Genomic DNA, 25108 nt, shown 5'->3' on the forward strand with positions numbered 1-25108 from the left:
TGTAGGCTAGGTTGGACTATGAGGGGGAAGGGACCAGTACAGCCATGTTAGTTCTTCCATGACCATGGCTTTGGACAAGAGGAGGGGTGGGGTGTGGGAAGGCAGTGTCTCTTTAATTCCTCCTGACTGTTAGAAGTGAGTTAACAGCACAGAGAGGGATGGTGCCAAGGCTCTGCCCTCTGTCTCAACACATTGGCCAACAGAGCTAGCTGGTAGAAGACAGAGATTATACTGCACCCTGAAAAGAGCCATAGCAAAGTACTTCATGCCCGAGAGCAAAAAGGGAGTGGGGAAGGAATAGTATCTCTCTGGGAGAAGTTTAATGGTACCATCAAGAAGTGCATATGGTGAACCTAATTAACCAAATAATATTATCTCACGTCTGAAGTTAGATAAGCTCCTTGCGACAGAACATGTCTTATTTCTTCTGTGAAGTGCTTTGTACAAATTTGTTCTTGTATAAAACAAACAATACATCATTTCCTCTCACTTGCACGATCATATTTGCTTTTGAAATAGAGAATAAAGTATGTGCAAACAGCTGGTCTAAGTTCCAACCTTGCAAAATGGACAAACATTCCCCCAGCCCACCCTAATATCCCTTCCCCAAACCTCTCTGGATATTGTTAAGACTGAGTGATTATAAAACCAGAGTTGCCCATTTATCCTATATACTGGATCCGATTTTGATCCCATTTACACTTGAGTAAATCTGGAGTAACTTCATTTAATTCAGTGGAGTTATGTTGGATTTTCACTGGTGCAACAGCAGATTTTGGACCACCACCATCTCATATTATGCCTACCGAAGCCCAGCTGACTTGAAGCATCCAAATGATGCTGTTGACTTAAAGGTATAATTGGTGATATTGCCCCTGTGCAGAGGCCCAGCCCAAGACTTATGAATCACCTAAATCCTACTTAAACTGATCTTAAAGTTTTAAGTGGTGAATAGTCTGCCTGCTGGCTTCTGCACAGGACTTTCACACAATAAGAGCAGACAATATAAACTTCAGACATCACTAGCTGCCTGGAATCTTATTAGAAATCGGTCACTTTCTCTTCAGGATTTTTGTTTAAACTGGTATGTCATTTCTCACAGCTCCTCCTGATTAAAGATGCATTAATGGTCATTGATATATTTTGCTGGTTTAAAATATAAATAGCACTGTTAGATGATGTTATCAGAAGAGTCTGGCCTAACTGTCTTGCAAAACTAAATTTCATCCACTGACACATGAGGATTCAATACCTATTGATAGTTTAAAATCTATCAATATAAGAGAACCTGATAATATGGAAGTGTTAGGGAATAGCAAGGCCTTAAAACTAAAACAGAACCTCAAAATGCAAAAGACAAAATTACTGACAAGCAGCGGTGGATTAGCCACTGGGCCAATGGGACCTGTGCCCAGGGGCCAAGACCAATTGGGGAGCCCCAGAAAAATGGATGCTCCCAGGCCCCGACTCACTGTGCCTGCCCAGTGCTCCTGCCAGGGGGTGGGGGGATGACTGCAGGCAGAATGAGTAGGGAGGGGCCCCCACTTGCTGTGGCCCAGGGCGCCACAAAACTGTAATCTCCCTCTGCCGACAAGGCTTTTTAATAATTTACAAGCATGATGCTAGAATTTTGAGCAAAAGTCTCCTGAAAACTCATGTTTGGAGAAGATAAGAAACATTGACATTTAGGGTCATGGTGTTTCCCATAATTCTCCTGCTCAAGCAAAGGTGAATGAATAATTTAAGATGGTATACATGATAGACATGTACTGAATTATGATACTGAAATGTAAAGATGAAGAATTGTTAAAGAGTAGTAATAAGGATTTTGTTAGTTTAATACAATAGTTTATAATTAAGGATAATGAATGACTCTGGACAGTGTAATATTTAGCAAGGCTTTGGCCTAACTCTTCCCTGGCATGAGTGTTGTCTTGCCAATCTCTTTCTTTTACATAGACTTGTTTAGATAATGTTTACAGCTTATAGGACAAAGGTGATTTTGATTTTTTCTTTTGTATTGGAGGATTGAGATAAGAGGATGAAAATTTGTATACTAAATACACACAATGTCATGCTAAAAGTCCCTGTGTTGCAGACATGTCAACTCATTTGGTGTGAGACTCACTCATTAGCATGCTATCTCACTCTCACACACATTCCTTACGTTATCTCACTTATTTTGAGTAAATACTGTATATAAAGATGTAAAATATTTTTGCTCAGGTGCTGAAAGAGACAACAATACGTCCCGGGCTTCAAGCATGAGGCTTAGAGTTGGAATGCCACTTTCTAAGCTTGTGTCCTGTAGTACCCATAGAGACTACAGGCCCATATTCTATATGCATGCAAGAGGAGAGAGGAAGATAGATGGGGCATTGGGGGTGAATACCTGACAGTCAAAAAATATGAGTTTGCCCCAAAAATGAGCAGGACTTGACCAAAAGTTTGCAGGTTCTTCAAAATACAGTTTTCAGGTTCTTCAAAATTTAAACTATATTGGACAAATTCATGGCCCTTCGTTGTCCTGGTAGCAGGCAAGCCTTCTTTTTTAAATGTATTTCTTTTTTTATATGTGGTCTTCTCAAGTTCCCATTACTGTCCAGAGTTGCCAGGCTTGACTGAGTTTTACCCCACTCAAATGCAGGAGAAGAGACAGTGTCCAGTCTTGTCTGAAAGAATAAGACACTATTCAGACCAAACCTTGGACTAGGTGGGACACTGTCCTCTATTATCCAAGTGAAGCTAGCAAATCCTGAGCATGTTTCAAATTTGAGCCACCCAAAGAAGTTATGAAAAAAGCAAATGGGGCCACATGGCAATTTAACAAACCACATGAATAAAATATGAAACCAAATTAGATATTAAAAGGAATGTAAACTCTGAATCCTTTATCTACTGTTTATTAGCTTCAAATTAATTATATTAAATTTAATTACTTTATTTTACATTCATTTAATGTACTGTTTGGCTGTGTTTTATTTTAATTCTTTAATTTTACTTTATTTTGCATTTATTTTGGAATCTGATTACTTTATTTTAAATGTAAATGTAATATGAGCAATAAGATACAAACCAAGTAATATTTGTATGGTAAAGTGTTTTTCAAATGGATGATCACTATGACAAGGTGACATGCAAAATAAACATATTGTTGTATTGATAACACAGTTTTCCTTTTTGTTAGGTTTATAGAAAACAGTTTGTTTTTGAGCATTTTTCTTCTTCTGTCCACTGCCTGCATGCCTAAATCAGAGGTTAACAATTCTGGTCCTCAGGGATCTCCAACCATGCAGGATTTTGTTCCTGCATATAATTTTCTTTTTTAAATCCACTGGTTTATACTGCATATAGAATTCTCACATACCCTAGACTTTAGTATGAAATAGCACATATAAGTGTTTCATATGCAATATTAAGCAATGCACATTTTAAAAATGGATTAAAAACCTGGACTATTGGATGTCGCCAAAGACCAGAGATGAGAGTTGCTGTTTTAAGCAATGACCTAATGCACCACATTGGAAAGTCTCACTTTTTGGCCTTCAATCTCACCTTGCAAATCTCACTCTTATGGACAGCCAACCCTTGGCATCTCTGGTGTGGGGAAACACGAGTAAAGTGACTTGAAGACATAACACCACATGCATATTGTATAGGTTACATAAAACACAAGGCTTAACTTTGATTGCTGGAAAGCTAATGAAGATGTAACATTAAAAGGTATAAGAAACAGAGTGGACAAGGGCCCAAGTCAGAAAAAGTACCAGACCGGAAACTCAAGGAATAAGACTGAAGAATTAGACCAGAGGCCAGAGAATGAAATGAGGTGACCATCATGAAGTGCAGGTGAGCTTCCCAGTACCCTGGAACAAAGTGACTTGGGCCCTTACCTGTTCTGTCGTAACTGTTTATTGCTTGTCTGTCATAAATGTATGATCAGAAACCAAAAGTGACAATAATTCCATCTGAAAATGGATAAAGATGAAAATTGATTAAGCCTACATTGGGTGGACTTGTGAATCAGTTTCCCAACCTGACAGAAGCAATGGGTAAGAGCTGTCTGAGGAGGGACTGTGAAAATTTGGTCTCCAGATTGGCATTGTCTACAGATTAAACATTAATTACTCAATCAATTTGGATACAGTATAGCAGCAACCCTAGAATCTCCAGGCTTATTAAAATTTGTAAGAAAATTTGGGAGGCATGCCAGGCCCAATGTATCAATATGTACTCAATACAAAGAGGTCTCACTGGATCAAAATCTGCATTTAATTCACCAGAAGATGATTTTTCACTTACATTTTACTGCATGCTTGGTATCCCAACCAGACATTCAAGCTACAGAAAAGGAGGTGGAATGTGCAAATACCCCATTCCTGTTCTTCCTAATCTATTGAGCTACCCAAAATGAGGAGCTTTGCAAAGAATTACCTTACTATTACGGACTTCTCTTTCCTTGCGTAGAGAATTGTAATTTCTGTTTATTTATAGTGTGGTTTCCACCTGTCAGTAGTATGTGTAAGGTTTCAGAGTAACAGCCGTGTTAGTCTGTATTCGCAAAAAGAAAAGGAGTACTTGTGGCACCTTAGAGACTAACCAATTTATTTGAGCATGAGCTTTCGTGAGCTACAGCTCACTTCATGCTCAAATAAATTGGTTAGTCTCTAAGGTGCCACAAGTACTCCTTTTCTTTTTAGTATGTGTAAGTGATTTATTAAATAGCAGACCATATCCTTGAATGATTAAGGGAAATATGTCATATCAATAATCCATACATACTAATTCCTGGTTTTAAGAACAGGAGTGACAAAACGCAGAAAGCTCAGCAGCTGATAGTTTCCATAGAGTTCATTGCTACAACTGCATGCCAGTCACTCATTGGAAATTCGACCCTAATTACTCATGGTACAGGCATGTTGTTGTATTGAAGAAAAAACCCCACTAAAGGTTTCAATCTGCCTTTTTCACAGCAACCTAATGAAAATAAAATCCAACTGCTTCATTGATTTAATGGAAAGAAAGTTTCTCTCAATAAAATTCTAAAAAATCAGGCTGAACATATGTTAGACTTTATAATGACAAAATTATCAGAAATAAAGGTAGTTATTTATTAGAACTTTTATTTTAAATTTAAACCACAGATCAGTGAAAGCCCGAATCTGTGAATGAAATAAAAGACGAAAGATGATGGAAGCAATCTCACCATTAGATCAAACAAAACAGGATATGTGTTGTAGCAAGTACAGGGGAGATAGTACAGGCATACCATAAAGCAATGTAAAATATGGAGCATAAAACATTATATATGAAAAAAAAAACCTATTCAACTGAAGATCTCTAAGTACTTTAAAAGAAGAGATGGGGAAAACTGCAGAGTTGAGTTAAAATGTCTCTGTTTAACTCATGTCACTAAAGATTTTCTGTTTTTTGGGTTTTTTTTTAAACTTTACACTGCTTTATGATATAGCTAGACTACAGCTAGCTAGCTAGTAAAAAATCAAAATAAATGGGAAAAATTAAAATCTGTAAGATTAAGAAATTCTCCCAGTTCCTCATTCTTCCTCCTTACAAAAACAAGGATGCCAGTACATGAAGTTTAACAAAAGCTGAAGAGAGAAACATTTTTGCGACGCCTTTGTAAAAATATTGGCAACATATTGCTGATTAAAAGAGATAGAGAGATATATTTAAAGTAATTAGAGATTTTCAGATGATTTCATACTTGATTTTTTCATATTCATATACACACACACACACAGAGTGTATACACCCCCCATCCCACGCACACACTACATATGAAAAAAATCAAATATGTAACCTGAAAATCTCCAAATAATTTAACTATAGATATTTATCTCTTTAACCAGCAGTATGTTGCCAATATTTTCAGAAAGGGTTTGTTAAACCTAATGTACTGGCATCCATCATCTTTGTGAGGACGACGAATGAGGAACTGGGGGACTCTGTTAAACTCTTATAGATTTTAAATCCAATAGGGATACTGTGATCATACAATCTGACCAATTGCTTGAAACAGGCCACAGAATTTAACTTAGTATTTTCTGCATTAAACCCAATAATTTATGGTAGACCTAACAGCATATCTTTTAGAGACTTCCCAACTTGATTTCAAGATTTCAAGTGATGGAGAATCCATATATCAAACAAGCATGCTGTCAATCATAACCAAGAGAGGAGACAAGAGCTCTGAGCACAACCACCATATAACAAATGGTTTTCAGAAAAAGCTGCAAGTTATATTGATAGTATAGCACAGCGTTCAGTGGGTGTAAATTGAAGTGGGTGAGCCTGAAGGCAATCCAGGAGCTTCCTTAGGATTTTTCTTTTCTGCCATTTGATGCAGCCTATCCTTTCTATAAATGAAAATACATGTTCTTCCAAATAGTTTTGGTGAATCAGAGAGGTTAGCCATTTTTGGCAGGGATAAAGTAGACATATCCATAGGCTGGGGTGAACTTCAGAGGCAAATAAAACATCAGCGCCTCCCCTTTGATTTGGTGAGTTTTGACAAGTGAATCCTGTGAGCTATCTTCAGTACAATCATGCTTTGGACTCTTTCTTTATATTTTAAATAATACAAAGCTTAACCACTTGGATTCAATACTTACTTTTTAAAAATTCTGCATAGTGCAGAGTTAAGGCTTTCATATTAAAACATAAAAGTTCTATTGACTCTCAAAAATCTTGGTATCTCTTTTACTGCATAGCTTCCCGCACCCCCTTAACCTCCTTGCCTTATGATGGATATCTAGTACAAATACATACATACTATGGTTATAATACTAAGTAACCAGACTTTTGGGGAGGTTCTTCAAAGTAAAACATGCAGATTATTTCATCCCTTTATACACACAAATGTACAAACTCATTATGATGCTGCCTGGGCCATCCATTTCATTCCTGGTGCTTCACCCAGTGCTTAATTTGTGCTGGACTTGCTAGGGCTGAGCCTTGGCACCTCTAGGCTTGCTGCATCAATTATGAAAGTAAATCATTGCTTGAGCCCCTGCACTTCTTTATTACAAATTAAACACTGGCTTCACCCCAATACTATCAATAGCAGAAGATAGGGGTCAGGGAAGGAGAGAGGAGGAGAGAGAGAACCTGAGATACTCATTCCCAAAGTGCTTGTAGCCTGCCTTTCAAAAATTATTATTATTATTATTATTATTATTGCGCCACATGATTGGCAAACACCAGCTGGGAGAGTAACCAAGAGATAGGGAATTTTTTTTGTCCTATGAAAAGAAAGACCAAGCTAGGAGAAATTACTGGGCAATAACTGTGACCTCTTCCACTGATACAGCATAATTTCTTGATTCATCAGAGGTGACGGATATAAGAACACTGACAACCTGTTTCAGTCTGAAATTCATATTTGGCTGTTTAAACCAACATTTAGAAGGAAGGAATGTCTGTGGACAATTGTTGTGCTAGTCTGTCTACTGCATTTCTGTAACCAGCTATTCCCATAATTTTTAAGGCTTCCCTCATTTTTAATGCCTGTCTGCTTTTGTGTATAACAGAAACTCAGTGACTATGGAACCATCCATTTAGTTTCTTGCAGATTTTCTATACTACTGTACCACCACTGACTCATCTGCCTCCCCTACTTCATCTGGTAGAATCATGATTCATTTCTTCTTCTAACTGTATGAAAAAAAAATCAATAAAAGGCTTTGAATCACTCACACAGTAATTATTTTTGAAATCCCCTTACTCACTGAATTCAAATGATCAGATTACCATGAGGAAAAATACAACCAGATTATCTACACTACTTAATTAACAACTACATTTCGGAAACCATGTCAGCAGTTTCTTAAAGGATACATTTGTGCTGCAGAAGTACTTGCGGCCTGAGCTAATCAATATGGCGTAATATATGACGGAAAGGAAAAATGTATGATTTACTGCCTCCAACTTCAGGCAAATAAAAAAAACTATTGGAAATAAAAGCTATCCAAGATGTTTCATGCACAAGCTAGTATTAAAAATGTTATATGCCTCTTCTATCCTTCTCTGCGTTACTGAACACGACCATTTTGTTTAAAGTAATGCAATAAAAACAATGACTATTTGATGCTCCTTGAAAAATACTGGTGAGCTGTGTTAAGAAATCTCAAAGGATTTTGCCTCACCAAAAAACCCTGCTTTCCCCAAAAATAATTAAAATTAGCAATGGGTGATTTTCAAAAGGTTTAGTCTGGGTTCATTTCAGGAAAGTATAACTCCGTTTTCTATTTTTCGTATTTTCTGGAGTCCAGCCTAAAACCTTATTGCTGTATTTACAGCTGCTGTTTCTACTTGCTTTGAATTAATATGGAAAGATTCCCAGACAAGGAGGCAGTACAGAGACTTGAGGGATTGCAAACAAGTAGCTGCTATTTCAGCATACTAGAAGGAGTGCAGAAAGTTGTTAATCAGGCTAAGAAGCAGTTTTGCAGCCGGTGCGGAAAGTTTCACTGAAGGTAGACTTTCCTGAATGTGCACATACACACCTTACTTTGAAGTTCTGACCAGTCAGAAGTGAATTTTGTCAGGGGTACAAATTGGCAGCGATTTGATCAGCAGTGAGATCCAGTCCAGCCCCAAAGGGAGAAGATAGCACTGCCAGAAGTAACCCAGACTGAATCTGTGGGGTGGACCTCAATGCAGTTTCTTGTAATTCTATAGGTTAGTTGGACTTTATTGGTCTGCAGCAGTTATATGTTAAGGCATCTATACAGTCCTTAGTCCCAAGAAGGAAAATAAGTATTTGTTTATATAGCAATGGGTTGTAGTGAAGGTCACAGGGAAGTTTGCTACTTGCCTAAAGGGCTACTGCTGCCTTAATCTTGTTATTCTAAGAAGCAAGCTTAGAATTAAATAAGTAGGGCAGATGTATTTGTGAGACTATATATATTGTTTAGACACAAGGCATGGCCCTGTGCCCTGACTAGTAGAGCACTAGTCAGATCCAGCCCAGCTCTGCAGGGAGAAGATAGCGCTGCCATGGATAACCCAGTCTATGGGGTGGATCTCAATGCAGTTTCCTGGAATTTTACAGCACTCAGTGGGAATGAGACTGGGAAAACACCATAAAGGAGGAATCACAGATTGGAGGCCAAATATCTTTGTGAACTGTATAACATCACTGAACCAGAGACCCCATGTGAGCCTAACAGCTACAGTAATTGTCAGTTTTACTTATTTGAAGTTGTGTTTATGCTCAATATTGTGGACGCTGAAACAACTGTTTTTGTGTTACAACTAAGTGTTTTATCAAGTTGTCAATATAATACTAAGGGTGACGCCCTTTGAAAACAGAAGATCTCAGATTTTCAGAAGTCCCATTCCCTATATTTATTTTGCGATATAATTAATTTTAGGCCCAGTGTTATATTTTTTATTTTAAAGGAAAATAACAAATTTCCAGTTAGTGATATCTTTGGAGTGTTATTCAGTAAAAAGAAATTTGAAACTGCTAATGTGTGAGTGAGAGAGAGAAAGAGAGAGGGAGAGTAAAAAATGGTCTTGTGGTAAAGACTGGCACTAGATTCGTAAGAAGATAAAAAGTGAATCCTATTATAATGTCCACTTGTCGTACTTAAAGGTTCCTACAGAAAATCCAGCTTTGTTTGGCTACGCAAGAAGGACAGGAGACACTGGATGTGGTTTAATTACACCGCAGACTGCAACAACTATTGAGGGATATCTTTGCTCAGCGTGGTCAGCATGGTACTTGCAAGGGTCCTACTGAAAAGACTCAAAGTCCTCCAAGTGCTTGAGAGAGTCTACCCTAAGAGCCAGTGTGGGTTCAAAGCTATATGTGTCATGACTGACAGGTCCTTCACATTGCGCTTGCAAGAAAAAAGCCATGAACAACAGGAACCTCTCTATGGAGCATTCATTGACCTACAAAAGGCCTTTGACATGGTACGCAGGAATGGGATCTATAAGATCCTGTTGAAAATTGGCTGTCCAGAAAAGGTGCTCTCCCTATTCAAGGAGTTCCATGAGGGAATTATGGCAACCATCCACTATGAAAATTAATCATTATTCAAGTTTAGTATGGAAACTGGTATGAAGAACCCACCAGCTTTGGCATCTTCTTCTCGATTCTTCTTTCTGGAAACGATCAGTCTGGTATACTAACTGAACCAAGGATGGATGGCAGCTTGTTTAACATCAGACGATTCCAGAGCAGAATGCATGCCACCCAGCTTACTATTCGGTATCTGCTTTTCACAGATGACGCTGCATTCATCTCTAATTCATCTGACTCATTGCAGGTCATCATGAACAAGTTCTCTGGTACATGTACCAAGTTTATCATGGTAATCAGTATCAAGAAAACAGTTGTCATGTCACAAGGTACTACATTCCACCTAAAATCTATGTCAATAATGAAGCTCTGGATAATGTAGATCACTTCTGCTATCAGTTCAATTCTTACCAGCTCACTTAACCTTGACAGGGAACTTGATGATAGAATTGGCAAAGCTTCTGTCGCTTTTGGCAAATTTACATCACGTACTTGGAACAACAAGTTGCTAACCGGGAACAGAACAAAGTGTCCATCTCTCAGGCTTGTATCCTTAGTACCCTCTGTGATGGGTTCCCCCCAGGGTGCCACTTGGAATGAGTTACCACTGAGCCCTCTGAATCACCAACCTGGGCTCCCTCTCATACTGTGCTGCTGTGACAAACTCTGGACTGTTCCCAATCCTACACTCCCACCAGCATTTATACAGGCTAGAACACACCCCACTGCAGTTACATGCAGGCTGGCCAGCCACTGCATGAATCAGTAGAGAGGCTACAACCAGAATAACTCCCAGCTTTCAACCTAGGACCCCCAGAGCTGTATCATCCTGTCCTGGTTGAAACCCAACCAGTATGAATTTACTACCCAGTTTGCTCCTCCCTCAATGTGGAGAGGGATATGCACAATTTGCTTGTGTTAACCAAGCTGAGATTTTTTCCCAGACACTTCACTTAAAGGCACACTGGTTTAGATTAAAACATAAAACAAGTTCATTAACTACAAAAAGCTAGATTGTAAGTGATTATAAGTGATAGCAAACGGATCAAAGCAGATTACCCAGCAAATAAACAAAAGTGTAAACGAAGCCTAAACTACTAGATTGCTAATTCATATCCAGCCTCTCTCTCACCCTAGCTGATGATACAAGCAGTTCACCAGGTTTCCATACACAGGTTAGAAATCCTTTTAGCGTGGGACCAACACTTCTCCCAGTCCAGTCTTTGTTCCTCAGGTGTTTCCAGGAGTTCTCTTGTGTGGGGAATGAGGCCCCTTGATGATGTCACACCCATCCTTATATAGCTTTAACATATGGTGGGAACCCTTTGTTCCAAAACCAGTTCCGAGTCCAGTTTGTGGAAAACTACAGGTACCCAAAATGGAGATCAGTGTCATGTGGTCTGGTCACATGCCCTGTTATGCATCATAGCAGCATTACTTACAGGCCATCAGGAGTGTTCGCAGGAAGGCTCATCCACTGGGGGATAAACTTCTCCTAAGGCCTGATGTTTTTCCTAATGGCTCATTACCCTGAATCGGCCCTTCCCAATCTATTATTTGGACTGGAAGAATCTTGCCTAGTGGGTGTCACCCAGGTGTAACTACATTTGAAATACAGATACATATTCATAACTTTAGATACAACAATAATACATGCATACAAATAGAATAATCATATTCAGCAAATCATGCTTTTCTAATGACACCTTACATGACCCATCTTGTATGAAATGCATCATAATTATGCCATAATCATATCATAATAATATTACTATGATATGATAGGATGATATGGGGTGTAGTGTCATACCCTCCTTTACGGTTACACACTCTAAACAAGAGCAGAGATTCAACAGTTCCCACCTCCGCAGTCTTAGAAAAAAAATAGAAGCCTAAATCTCACATAAAGTCTATAGGACATAGACTCCTAAGCACCTAAATCATACTAAAATGGGATTTGGGCTCTTAAGTCATGTAGGATACTTCTCCAAACTACCTTTAACCTCTTGGGCCTGGAAAACGTGCATGGGAATAACGCAAAAGTAAGTCTCCTTGTAAGACTTCCAGCATTTTTTTTTTTCAAAAGAAACTTCAATTCCATTTTTCAACATGCAACCAGTATTGTATGGACAGCCAATGGAAGGGAAAGCATATCCAATCCAAATCTTTGGATCCAGAACATACTATTTTAACATTCTCATTGCTTCACTATTAGCACAGGTTAATAGTGATCACAAGCTGTTAGCATTTGATGGGTTTTTGGTATTTATACAACAAAAATTTGACAGTGTCAGTCCAATATTGCACTGAGAAGTGTCCACATCACACCAAAAAAAAGAAAAAAAACCACACGTGATAAACACTGTCTTGGCCAAAATAGGAGGGATCTCCACGGTTTAAAGCATGAGATGCTACAGCTTGAGCTGAGCAGCCAACGCTTTCTAGCTGGTACTGTAACAAATTTAAATTCTCTGAGGATTGGCAACAAGGGGGACGTGTACCAGAAGGTTACACTTACACATACCCCCCTCCCCCCACACACACACCCCACAGGCCTTGATAGGCCAGGATCAAGTAGGAACAGTGAATCAATCCGTACAGGCTTTTGTTCTCTCCAGGTAAGAGTCAACACACATTTTTATGGGCACACACGGAGAAGCTTGCATTGTCTGTATTTTAATATTTCTACAGATAGAGATAGTCTGTATTTGGTGCTGGTAATAGGAAGCTTTGCAGAAGTGCCACAAAATACGGGAAAACTTACAAAAATCAGAATTATACTCCTAACAGACTCAGAGAAAATCTACATCAGAACGGCTAAGCAGAGATAACTTTCAACTTTCAGTGATCTCCTTTAATGGCATTCATGTTTCATGATAAAAGGAAACATTGGGTAGGAAGAAAGATTCAGGGAAACCAGTTTGATATTGCCATGGCAATATCACAAAGTTGTCTTATGTTGGAGGTATGCATGTGTGTGTTTTACTTTAAAATAATCCATAACATTGAACTTTGATTATAGACAAGAATGAAAGTGGTGGTATAATGTCTTTGCTATCCTATGTAATGATGAATCTATCTAGAACATGATGGGCAAATAATCTTCAGCAATTAAAGTAATATAATAAATAATAAGAATGACAGAGTACTGGAATTACAATATAAGAACAGCCATACTGGGTCAGCCAAAGGTCATAGCCCATCTAGCCCAGTATCCTGCCTTCTGACAGTGGCCAATGCCAGGTGCACCAGAGAGAAGGAACAGAACAGGTAATCATCAAGTGATCCATGCTCTGTAGCCCATTCCCAGCTTCTGGCAAACAGAGGCTAGAGACACCAGCCCTTCCCGTCCTGGCTAATAGTCATTGAGGGACCTATCCTCCATTAATTTTTTAACTCTGTTATAGTCATATATTTTATTCATTACTTTGCTATTTAATAGTCCTATGTCAGACTTATCCACTGTTCCTCAAAACAGTATAATACATACAGATAAATAAAGCTTGGTTACCAGGTCTTTCTTCACAGTATCTCATCCTTCACGTTTTCTTAAACCATGATAACTTAGGCAGAAGGTGAAGCAGAAGTGACATTAGGCAAATATGCTACACTAACCAATAAAATTAATGTGACCTATGGAGGAAACAAATAAAATTGTTTTGCTTTCTGAATTCTGACAGCAATAATATTTTTTCAGAAAAAAACATTTAGTTCCTAAAATAGTAGCTTTAAAATAGTAATAAGCATGGCGGCAGCTCACTCACTTGAGTTATTTCTCCTGCTTTTTATGACGCTTAAAAGTCACCTGATTCTCACTCTGAGAATTTTAGTAAGCTACCCACACAAACATAATAATAAGTCAAGATTTTCAGAACCTTAAAAGCAATCATGACCCTGAACTTCTGTGCCGGGGTTCATGCTTCAATAATTTCCTTCTAGGTTTAATATTGGTTCCTGCCAGGCAGGCTGGGAGTGCATGAAGGCTTGGTGAAACTAACATTTGCTTTAACCTGACCTCAAGCCATAGGGTTTGGTATTTGGAATATGCTGACATAGTGAATTCATTTAAAGATCCACTTCACTGATTATATTTTTTTCCCAAAATGCTTGGTAATTAAATCATAGTAAACATGCAGAAAAATTAGAACAGTGTAATATGCTACATGGAGCTAAATAATGAAACACTGCTTTTACAGCTAAGGCAATGAGTCAATTCTCAATTTCAAAGACTTGGACATGAAGAAACATTCAGAGGTTTAAAATGTTCTTGTTTGTCAATTTCAGCTGTAGTAGAACAAGTAGCCACTGTGTTTACTTTTCAGAATATAGGAGGAGACCTCACTATTAATAAATCATTGTAATTTTTAGGTCATTAAACTTATCTTTTACAGAAGCTTAGGGGATATTTATTTTTTGTTACATATGCATGCTTCTTGGGGGGAAAGAGTACCTCATTTGCATATATTTTTGTTTATTTAATAACAGGAGGCTTCTGCTCTTAGTCACCCTGGAAACAGGCAAATGTCAGGAAGACAAACATAGTTTTTTCGGCTAAGGAGGGGTTATCCCCTCTAAGAGTGTTTATGCCAATTCAGAAAAGCTACGTTGTGACATTTATCTTGCTTTACTCTCTGTGCCAATTTCTTTTATATTATGTTTTGAAAATTGGATGTAAACTTGGTGATTGCGATTGGTGCTTTGGATAGAATGTTTGATAGGAGTTTTAATTGTAAAGACTGCACCGGCAAACACAATTTGGTGAAAAGGATTTCAAAGAGAAGTAACACTGAAGATTCTTATCAAATCATAAAACATAGGGGTAAATGAATCCTGCCCTCCCCCTCTTGTATAAAATACCAGTTTGGTTCAAATATAAAACTTATCCTAAGAAAACAAGGCATGTAAAACATTCATGTTTTAGGAAAAGACCTATGAAAATGAATGTAGGGTTGTGTTATCAGAGCAATTCATCAAGGTGTAATGTGGGTTTCTTTACCCTTCCAAGGAAAACTTCTAAGTAAACACACACAAAGAATTATACTTTAACAATATTCTTGTTAAAGTAACTTTTATAAATACTCTAAAAACTTTATTGAGAAAAGCCTTTAGGAAAAACATGTATAGTAGGAAAAGGTTTAAACCTTTGATTGTTTCTTACATGTTGAAATGGAAAATTGTTTTGGATGGCTTCTTTATAAGTATTTTAACAAAATGAGCATTTAATATAATTCCCTAATATCACTGCTATGTAAATGGTAAAATGCTTTATTCACCAAACTCAAATGTAATGACCTTGCTAAACTGATTACTAATACAAGAAGCCATTTGAGTATAGAATAATTAATGGCGAATTAATTAGTTACTGACTGTGCTCGAGCAAATCCCTCACTCATCTCAGGAAGACAACAATATCCTCTTTCCAAAAAATTATCATGAAGAATTAACTTCTTTAATAACGATTAATGCTAAAATCTCTCTTTAAGAATTATTTAATTTTAAAAGACTGTTTTGAGAACTGAGAATTTATATAGAGAACTAAAGTGTTTGGATTTTTGAAGGCAGAATTTCATTCCCTGTTGAACTCCAATAAAATTGAAGGAATATCTCAGAAAATGGACTGAATAGAAAAGAAAGAGTTAAAACCCTAAACCTAAAGATGTTCTGATAATCTCTTGCAATAAAGGAAGAAGAAAATATAATTTGTCAAGAATTACAACCCTAATGCATATATGCATTAAGAAACTACACATTCATAAGATGAAGAGGCATGTATGGAAAACCCAGGAAGGTGCTGAGCCAATGAAAAGATAGCAACCAATTTTGCTCTAAACAAGCCTGAAATAGGCGTTTCCCTATTCATGCAAATGGGAAGCAGAATGGTATAAAACTCTGAACTGGGCAGACCATACTCTCACACCCTTTGCTCCTCTGCATAAACACCAAGCACTCCACAACTCATCGTGCCCATCTCTACAGTAAAGCTAGTACAGATAGTGAAGATGAACAGGGAAGACTCAAGAAACCCAACTCAAGGAAAAGTTCCTGAAGACTTCAACATGGATTAGTAAGAGAAAGTTAACAAGACACAACAAAGGGATTAGATTTAAAATTCTTGCAAGGCTTTTATTGGGATACTGTGAGAGACACAAGCTGAATGTCTCTTTTATTGTGAGAGACACAAGCTGTCAAGCTACAGAGTCCTTCAGATCTGGAAAGGTACTCACAGTGTCAAAGCTAAATAGTAGATCCAAGAGGTAATTTAGCACAAGTAGTTAGAGCATATTTTAAGGGACCATTCAAGGTGAAGTGGCCAATTAACACCCCTGGAGTCATAGGACAAAAAGGGGGTTTGTGGGTTACAGATTGTTGCAATAAGCCATGAATCCAGTGCCTTTATTAAAGACCATGATTTTTATTGTCTAGCTAACTTATGAATTAAAGCTCCCAAGCTCATCTTTTGAAAGTGTTGTGCAGTTTCCTTTGAGGATGAGAACTGAGAGGTCAAATATAGAATGATCATTTTGTGAAAAAATGTTCATCCACAAATGATATGGGGTTTTTATCATTTTTCTGTGTGAGTTCATTCAAGAGCATAGTGATTATCTGGTTTCACCCACATAGTTGTTATTGGGGCATTTATTGCCCTGGATGATGTATACCACATAATGTGATGGGCATGTGCAGGACCCACGGATCTTGAAAGGCATGTTGTAGGGGCATTGATTATTGTAGCAGTGGAGATAAGGCTGCAGGTTTTGCATCTCTTGTTCTGGCAGCGTCTGGTGCTGCTTTGAGTTGGTATTTCCTGATCCAGGGGGGAGCTTGCATCTGAGGATGAGCTTAGAGAGATACCAACTTAACTCTCTTACCAACATAAGTTGATCCAATAAAAGATATTACCTCAGACACCTTGTATCTCGAATATCCTGGGACCCACATGGCTACAACAACAGTGCATATTTTGATTTTGGCTTTCCCTGATTTGGCAGTAAAAGAAACAAGTAGTAAGAGCTGGCCTACCATTTCTTGTTTCTATGGACAGTAATTTTTAAAATAAAATTACATGGTGTCCAACAATTTTAAATTACCCTTTTCTACTCCACAAAAGGTGAACACTGGAATACTAATATCCCTGTTAAGTTATCACCACAATTTGAGTTTGAAAGCACAAATCTTTATCACTTTCATAGACACAACAAAATAATTCTAGAAAGAAAATTGTCTTGCCTCGAAGAAAAAACACCTTATATTGTATGCATTTATTACCTCTTTAAAATATTTACAATGAGGCACAGGGAAATTTTAATACTCATTTGATCTTCTCTAAAATCCTTAGGATGTAGCATTCCAACCTATTTATAAAACCCTTCCTTAACAGACCCTTCCTGAAATAAATCTTTCTTACTACCCATATATGGATATTATGAGAATAAAAACCAAAGTAGTTTTTCCAGTCCTTTGGTATTCTTGTTGACAGGGGAATCTATCCTACATATGGACTATGTTACATATACATATAGGACCTTCCCTAATGGCCTTAAAGTTTCTTTCTAAGGAATAATTTTTCTAACAAACTTGTAACTTGGAATATTCCAGGCATCTAACCACGTATGGAGCATGTACAAATTCTATTTTTTTAAGGATACGGATATCATAGTTGCTTAGGCCTCAAAATGATAGTTTTCAGATTGTTCTTAAACACTTACTCTTTTCAAGGCCAAAAATGCAGTAAATCTTACCAATATATTACTTTATAAAGTCCAGTCAGTAGTTGACGTTTCATGACAGCAACAAATACCATTGGAATTACTATCAGAAGATCTCCATCAGAAAATAATAAATATTTATTATTTATTAATTATTATTATAACAACATGCTTGAGCTCATTGGCATATTCCATTATAGGTAAGAACTGAAATGTAAAAAACCCAACAACCCCAGTTATATATATTTTCATTCTGCGGGGGAAATCTGTGGGTAAAGTTAATGGGAGTTTTTCCAATAACTTCAATGGGGCCAGGTCTTCACCTTCATTTTTTAAAAGAGACAGAAGAATTTAGATTGCCATACCAATAAAAAGAGTACACCTTAAAATACCAAATTCATTCAGGATAAAAAAAATACACAGAAAATATTTCACTGAACGAATTCAGTCATCTGAAAACGCATAACTATTTATCATTGCTCTCAAACATTTGGGAGGAGATTCTCTACTAAGTTATCAGAAGCTGCCTAGACTTATTTAAAGTGATGTCAGTATCTTGAAAAGCACTTTGTTGCTTTTGTATGTAAGCAGTGTTGATTTGTAACTTTCATCAACTCTTTGGAACTAATTAGATAATGAAGTGATGGCAGTCCTGATTGCTGAAAATTTGTAAATCTTTAACTTAGAGTGAACATTTATAACAAAAAGAAAAGGAGTACTTGTGGCACCTTAGAGACTAACCAATTTATTTGAGCATAAGCTTTCGTGAGCTACAGCTCACTGCATCCGATGAAGTGAGCTGTAGCTCATGAAAGCTTATGCTCAAATAAATTGGTTAGTCTCTAAGGTGCCACAAGTACTCCTTTTCTTTTTGCGAATACAGACTAACATGGCTGTTACTCTGAAACCAGTCATTTATAACAACTGAAGCAGGAAAGACTACAAAAAGTATCGCAAAAAGAAAAGGAGTACTTGTGGCACCTTAGAGACTAACAAATTTATTTGAGCATAAGCTTTCGTGAGCTACAGCTCACTTCATCGGATGCATTCAGTGGAAAATACAGCGGGGAAATTTATATACATAGAGAACATGAAACAATGGGTGTTACCATACACACTGTAAGGAGAGTGATCACTTAAGGTGAGATATTACCAGCAGGAGAGCGGGGGGGGGGGGGGGGGGGGGGGGGGGGGCAGGAGGAGGAGGGGAACCTTTTGTAGTGATAATCAAAGTGGGCCATTTCCAGCAGTTGACAAGAACGTCTGAGGAACAGTGGGGGTTGGGGGGTGGAATAAACATGGGGAAATAGTATTTTCCACTGAATGCATCCGATGAACTGAGCTGTAGCTCACGAAAGCTTATGCTCAAATAAATTTGTTAGTCTCTAAGGTGCCACAAGTACTCCTTTTCTTTTTGCGAATATAGACTAACACGGCTGCTACTCTGAAACCTATAAAAAGTATCTGCATTGGTACCTCATCGAGCACCTTTTCCAAAGTCTGTAGTGACACCAGTACAGATGTTTAACTGGAGCTACCACTGACTCACACAATTTGCCATTTGCTGCAAACTGTGAGAGCAACTGACCTTACTTGCCTTATGCTGAAGTTTGTCTCTGTTTTGGCTTGCAGTTGCTTAGAGAGGATAAGAGTAAAGTTCCAGTGCCTTGTATAAGGAATTAGACATGAAAAGTATGTAATTGTTAACAGGAGACGCATGTCAGTTTCCCAAAACCTGTAGCAGAAAGTTGATTCCAGGGCCCTTTTCGTTTTGAACAGAATTTTGATTTTATCTTGAGACCTAAGATTATAGGCCTGGCTTGTGTCAGTTTTAGCCAGGCTGACCCAAGACCTCCCTTTTGGCAAGCCTGCCAGTCCATACTCTGCCATGCAGGCAAGAAATGGAGATTAAGGCTCCCCTTATGTTCCTGCTTGACCCCATTCAGACTGTGATTCCCGGTACAGGTACAAGAGCCCAGACCACTTGCCTTTTATTCCCTTCTACAAGCATGTGTGCAGGGAAGGGATGTAGAATGGCAAGCAGTGACCAGGAGACCTGGATGTGCCCCACATCACATAGCAAGGAGTAAGCTTTTCCACAAAAAGAGATGGCATAAAACTTACTCCCTCTCCACACCAACAGGAGCGAATTGTAATTCTTGGCAGTCACAAATTTGTTCTCCAGTCTGCTCCTGGGGAGATGCAGTTATGTATCACCCTGATGCAGGGCTGATTGTAAAACGAGGAAGCCAATATAATATCAGTGGTGAGGAATCTGTGATTTTAAAGCCCACACTTTAGGCATCAAGAAAGGAACTGAAGATAGGTGAAGCTGTGGTCAAAAGACGTCAGTGAATATTCAGACCCATAAGGAGAAATGTACCTGGCCCTCAATACCATTGTTTCTAGCTTGTGATGCCAAGTGCAGGGTATGTCAAGAGACGAGATCTGCACAGGCAAATCTCAATGGAGAGCAGAGCATTCAAAGGAGTTATCCTCAAGATTGTTCTGTGAGATCTAAAATTCCAATTCTATATCTCCCACCCCACACCCCCCGGATATATAAGAAAAAATAAAACATTAAAAAAACATAACCCTGTTTTCCAAGCTATAATTCATTTACAAAAAATATTTGATCTCAGACTCTGAAACTTGTAAATTATGTCTCACCCACTGTTTTTCAGAGGTATTCACTGAAATAGCGCCTTTAGACAGCCCACAGCAGTCTAGTGTGGTCAAGGAGCTGCCAATCAAACTGTTCTCAAACTGTACAACTATTCGTTATGTACTGGGGACCAAAAGCTGAGTCAGTATGTTGAAAAGCACTGTTGAGCAAGATGATGAATTAACATCAGTTTGAAAATACGTTATCACTCTCCGTTGGATTATGGACAAAAAAGAAAATGTTCTTGTTGTTGAAGAAATTTGCTTTTGATAAAGAATTATGTCCTAGTGTAAAAACAGTATTTGTTGATACATGACTATCCAAACTTGTTTGCTAGATTCCAGATGTTACAGTCTTTTGCCACAAAAAAATAAATCTGGTGCTGTTTTCCATGCTCATTAATATGTAATTTGTAACTTGCAAGAGTTATAATTTTTTTACAAGTTGGGGCCCAAAGATAAATTGTAACTTTATAAGTCAAAGTTAAAAGTTATTACCCTGTAGCAAGTTATTACCCTGTAGCGAGTGTGTGTGTGGGGGGGGGGAGGGGGAGGGAGACGACAGAGAAATCTAACAGGTTTGAAGACTTACTCTTCTCTGAATCTAAATCAAAAGTCATATCACCAGGCAGTTTATTCTGGCACTTAATGTGATGGTCAATGTCAAAAAATAATGAATTTCTCATGAACCACATCTACCTCAAGTTATGAAACAGTCCTCTCTTATAAAGTGTTTACATTTTAATCTTTTAGATCCATTTAATTAAGTACGAAAGTTGTACCTGTGCTATGGAAGTGACAAGTTTTTCACTTTAGATTAAACAGACAATTTGCTAGTAAAATTACTTTAGAAATATTTCTATGGGATATACTTGCCTTTTACAAATCCTGCCTAGAACCTTAACACAAATCCAGACCCTTTAAATATTCCTATGGCCTTGAATCACATCTCAATTCATAGAGCATTAAAAAAATTAACCTCCCAGTTATGGGAACCATATGATTTCTCATAAGATTTTAGCAGCTAAATGTAAGAAGCTCTAAAAATAAGGAAAGGAAATGGCTGTTGTTTTCACTTTAATCCTTCAATTAAAATGAACATCAGCATTTATTAAAGTCAGAATCCCAGAATAATCCTCTAAATCTGTGTCGTTCCGACAACCATATGAGGAATACCAGTCACTATGATTCCCCCCTCCCCAATCCTGTTGACATTTCCATTTTCACTCCTTTGTCATTTAGAGATGCAGACACACAATGATGTCTTTGAATTTTAAAGAAATACAGGTCAGATTAGAGTCTCATCCCTGTTGATGAGATTTTGGCAGACTAGAAAAGTCTGCAGAATAAAAATGAGTAGTGCTAACTACAGAACTAAAAGACAGATCCCTCCTTTCATAATTTTTCAGGCATTTCTATGTGCGTGTAGCATCTCTTGTCTGTCTTCCTACTTCATATTGTACCTTTTTATGAAGTTTCAGACAAGAAAATATTTCTATTTTGAGAGACAATTTAATACTGAATATTGGATTGCTGTGATTACTTACTTGGAAACTTGAGTGCTATTGTTTCCTGTACTGGCTCAGTTTGAAGAGAACTCATTCAATGCTCTCTGCTAAAGGTCTGGTCTACCAAAAAGTGCTTCATATAAGCTACACGCAGTGTAAGTACTACCATCTTGAACAGCATGCAATTGCAGTGAACTGTATATGCTTTTGGAATACTTCAGATGTTTTCAGTGCTCATCTCTGCCTGAGGCTGAAACCATCTAAGGAAGAGCTGTCGAGAATAGTTTGGATTAAATGAGAAAACAGCACAAAGACTGAATGGATGAGAAAATTAGGACATTCACAAGAATTTACAGGTTTCAGAGTAGCAGCCGTGTTAGTCTGTATTCGCAAAAAGAAAAGGAGGACTTGTGGCACCTTAGAGACTAACCAATTTATTTGAGCATAAGTTTCGTGAGCTACAGCTTATGCTCAAATAAATTTGTTAGTCTCCTTTTCTTTTTACAAGAATTTACTTTCACAGTTCCTGCTCCCTGATCTGTTTCCCAAATTCAGATCTTCTCTCAGCAGATCTTTACCTCTCGCTGATAGTTGATAGTCTAACTAAATAAGGCTTTTTCTAGCTTGTAATATGAATATCATGCCTAATGTACCATATATGAAGCTCTTTAAAAGAAAAGCATTCAAAGAGATATAAACACAAATGAAAAATAGGCACACTTATCTATTTGCTTTTATGAATGGGGTGCACATAATACACTTATTATAATTATAAAACCATGTGTTCACATGCTACTTACAGCCTTCATAAATATCTGTTGGTATGTGGACTGCTGTATGCTGGTAAGATATTTGTCGCCCAAAAACAGCATCTTCTTCAAACACTGGTCTGATTCTCTGGCTTCCAGTTTCAGTCTCATTCTTTTCAGACTTTAAAGGAAAGACATTCAAAGGACAAAATATTAAAATGTATGTTAAGAACAATTTTATTCATATTTGCCTCTTGGCACAGAATAGACTCAATCTTTCTCTAATAGCTAGATGTGTGTATATGTCTCTCTCTCTCACACACACACACACACATTATCACACATGCCTTAGCCTCCCTTACACTGGTTTTAACCAAGAGATCCCCCATTAAACTCAGTAGAATTAAAACTGACATAAGGAAAAGGTGAAACCAGCACTATACTCCCAGATGCATATTTAATATATACAAGTAAAACACATACACAAAAACAATGCAATGCAAGAGCATTTAATTTTATTGCATGGCACTTATTCATAATCAGAGCTACAAGCTCATTCTAAAGCTGTAGGTGGAAAAGTGTAAATACGATTTATTTCCATATTCCTATTATGAAATTATCTTGCAGATTGCAAATCCTAAATTGCTACAACTATGTACATTTCTTTCGTAAGTAGACTTTACATAAATGGCTTGTTTGGCCTATAACAAGAGACAAAACGGAAAGGAAAATGATATAAATATTCACAGGATTTTTGTTTAGTTTACCATAACAGTTAACTACTTGGAACAGCAATAATAAATATAAAAATAAACTGTCATTATATTGTTATTTTGAGTATTATACACAAAGACACTGATTTTGTAATGTCTTTAAGAATAATAAAGATCTTAACCAGTCAAACATAACTGTCTAGATTATTGGTGATGCATTTCTGTCCACTCTATCACTAAACTGGGAGGAGATGTAGATACGCTGAAGGGTAGGGATAGGATATGGAGGAACCTAGACAAATTGGAGGATGGGACCAAAAGAAATCTGATGAGGTTCAACAAGGACAAGTGCAGAGTCCTGCACTTAGGACAGAAGAATCCCATGCACCGCTACAGACTAGGGACCGAATGGCTAGGCAGCAGTTCTGTAGAAAAGGACCTAGGGGTTACAAGTGGACGAGAAGCTGGATATGAGTCAACAGTGTGCCCTTGTTGCCAAGAAGACCAATGGCATTTTGGGATGTATAAGTAGAGGCATTGCCAGCAGATCGAGGGACATGATCGTTCCCCTCTATTTGACATTGGTGAGGCCTCATCTGGAGTACTGTGTCCAGTTTGGGGCCCCACACTACAAGAAGGATGTGGAAAAATTGGTAAGCATCCAGCGGAGGGCAACAAAAATGGATTAGGGAACTGGAACACATGACTTATGAGGAGAGGCTGAGGGAACTGGGATTGTTTAGTCTGCAGAAGAGAAGAATGAGGGGGGATTTGACAGCTGCTTTCAGCTACCTGAAAGGGGGTTCCAAAGAGGATGGATCTAGACTGTTCTCAGTGGTAGCAGATGACAGAACAAGGAATAATGGTCTCAAGTTGCAGTGGTGGAGGTTTTAGGTTGGATATTAGGAAAAACTTTTTCATTAGGAGGGTGTTGAAGCACTGGAATGCGTTACCTAGGGAGGTGGTGGAATCATACTCAACCAAATATCAAGGCAACCATAGTCTCAGTAAGAAGTTCTTGGTGTTATATCTTGATTTTAAATGGTCATACTAGATTAAAAAAACAGTGATTTTTTTATAGATGTCTGTATTTGTGTATGATTCAAAATGATGGAACATTAACATTGCTCTAGACACAATGTAATTTGGCCCAATTAATGTTTTACCATAATTCTTGCTTTTCAATTACAGGGCAGTGTACGTGTTTCCATGTCTGAAAGGCCACCTAATATTTAGCCAATTTTAGTGTGGTGCTCATAAGTTATTTTCTGGCCCCATGCTGTCCAACTAATGAGCTCGACTAATGCTGTAAATGAGATCCCAACAACAGGTTGTGGATGTGAGAAAATTTCTCTCATGCCTGCAAACCATTCAATTAAACAAATCACCAAAAATACCTAGCACTGTCATTTATTTTGGAGATTAGCACTAACAGTCTCAAACTCTATGTTGACATGCTCAGAAAAGAATGCTGGGGGCCGTCAAGCCACATTACCACTACAAAATGCCAGAACCATGTAGTGTTTCCTCTCTATTTCTCAACAAAGATTATTTGTTTTGAGTTTGCGGGGTTTGTTTATTTCAAAGCTTCACTTTAGTCTGTTTTCCATAAAAGTAGTGCTCCCAAGAGCGAGCTTTCATATTTGACTGGAAGGATTATGAAAACTCCGAATTCCTCTGAACATGAATCTCTGCAATCTCTTTTCTGCAAGGATTC

General features: G+C 37.8%; 1 protein-coding gene across 4 annotated transcripts in view; it reads right to left on the bottom strand.

The window, feature by feature from the left end:
* Window positions 1–25108, bottom strand: part of CACNA2D1 (calcium voltage-gated channel auxiliary subunit alpha2delta 1) — a 659278-nt gene that overhangs the window by 256742 nt on the left and 377428 nt on the right. For all 4 annotated transcript variants that reach the window (XM_037889245.2, XM_037889243.2, XM_043552428.1 and 1 more), the window contains exon 6: window positions 22730–22859. In XM_037889245.2, coding sequence (XP_037745173.1) covers window positions 22730–22859 — 130 coding nt within the window. The remainder of the gene's footprint in view (window positions 1–22729; window positions 22860–25108) is intronic.

The sequence above is a fragment of the Chelonia mydas genome, chromosome 1, assembly GCF_015237465.2.
Source record: "Chelonia mydas isolate rCheMyd1 chromosome 1, rCheMyd1.pri.v2, whole genome shotgun sequence".
Classification (NCBI taxonomy): domain Eukaryota; kingdom Metazoa; phylum Chordata; order Testudines; family Cheloniidae; genus Chelonia; species Chelonia mydas.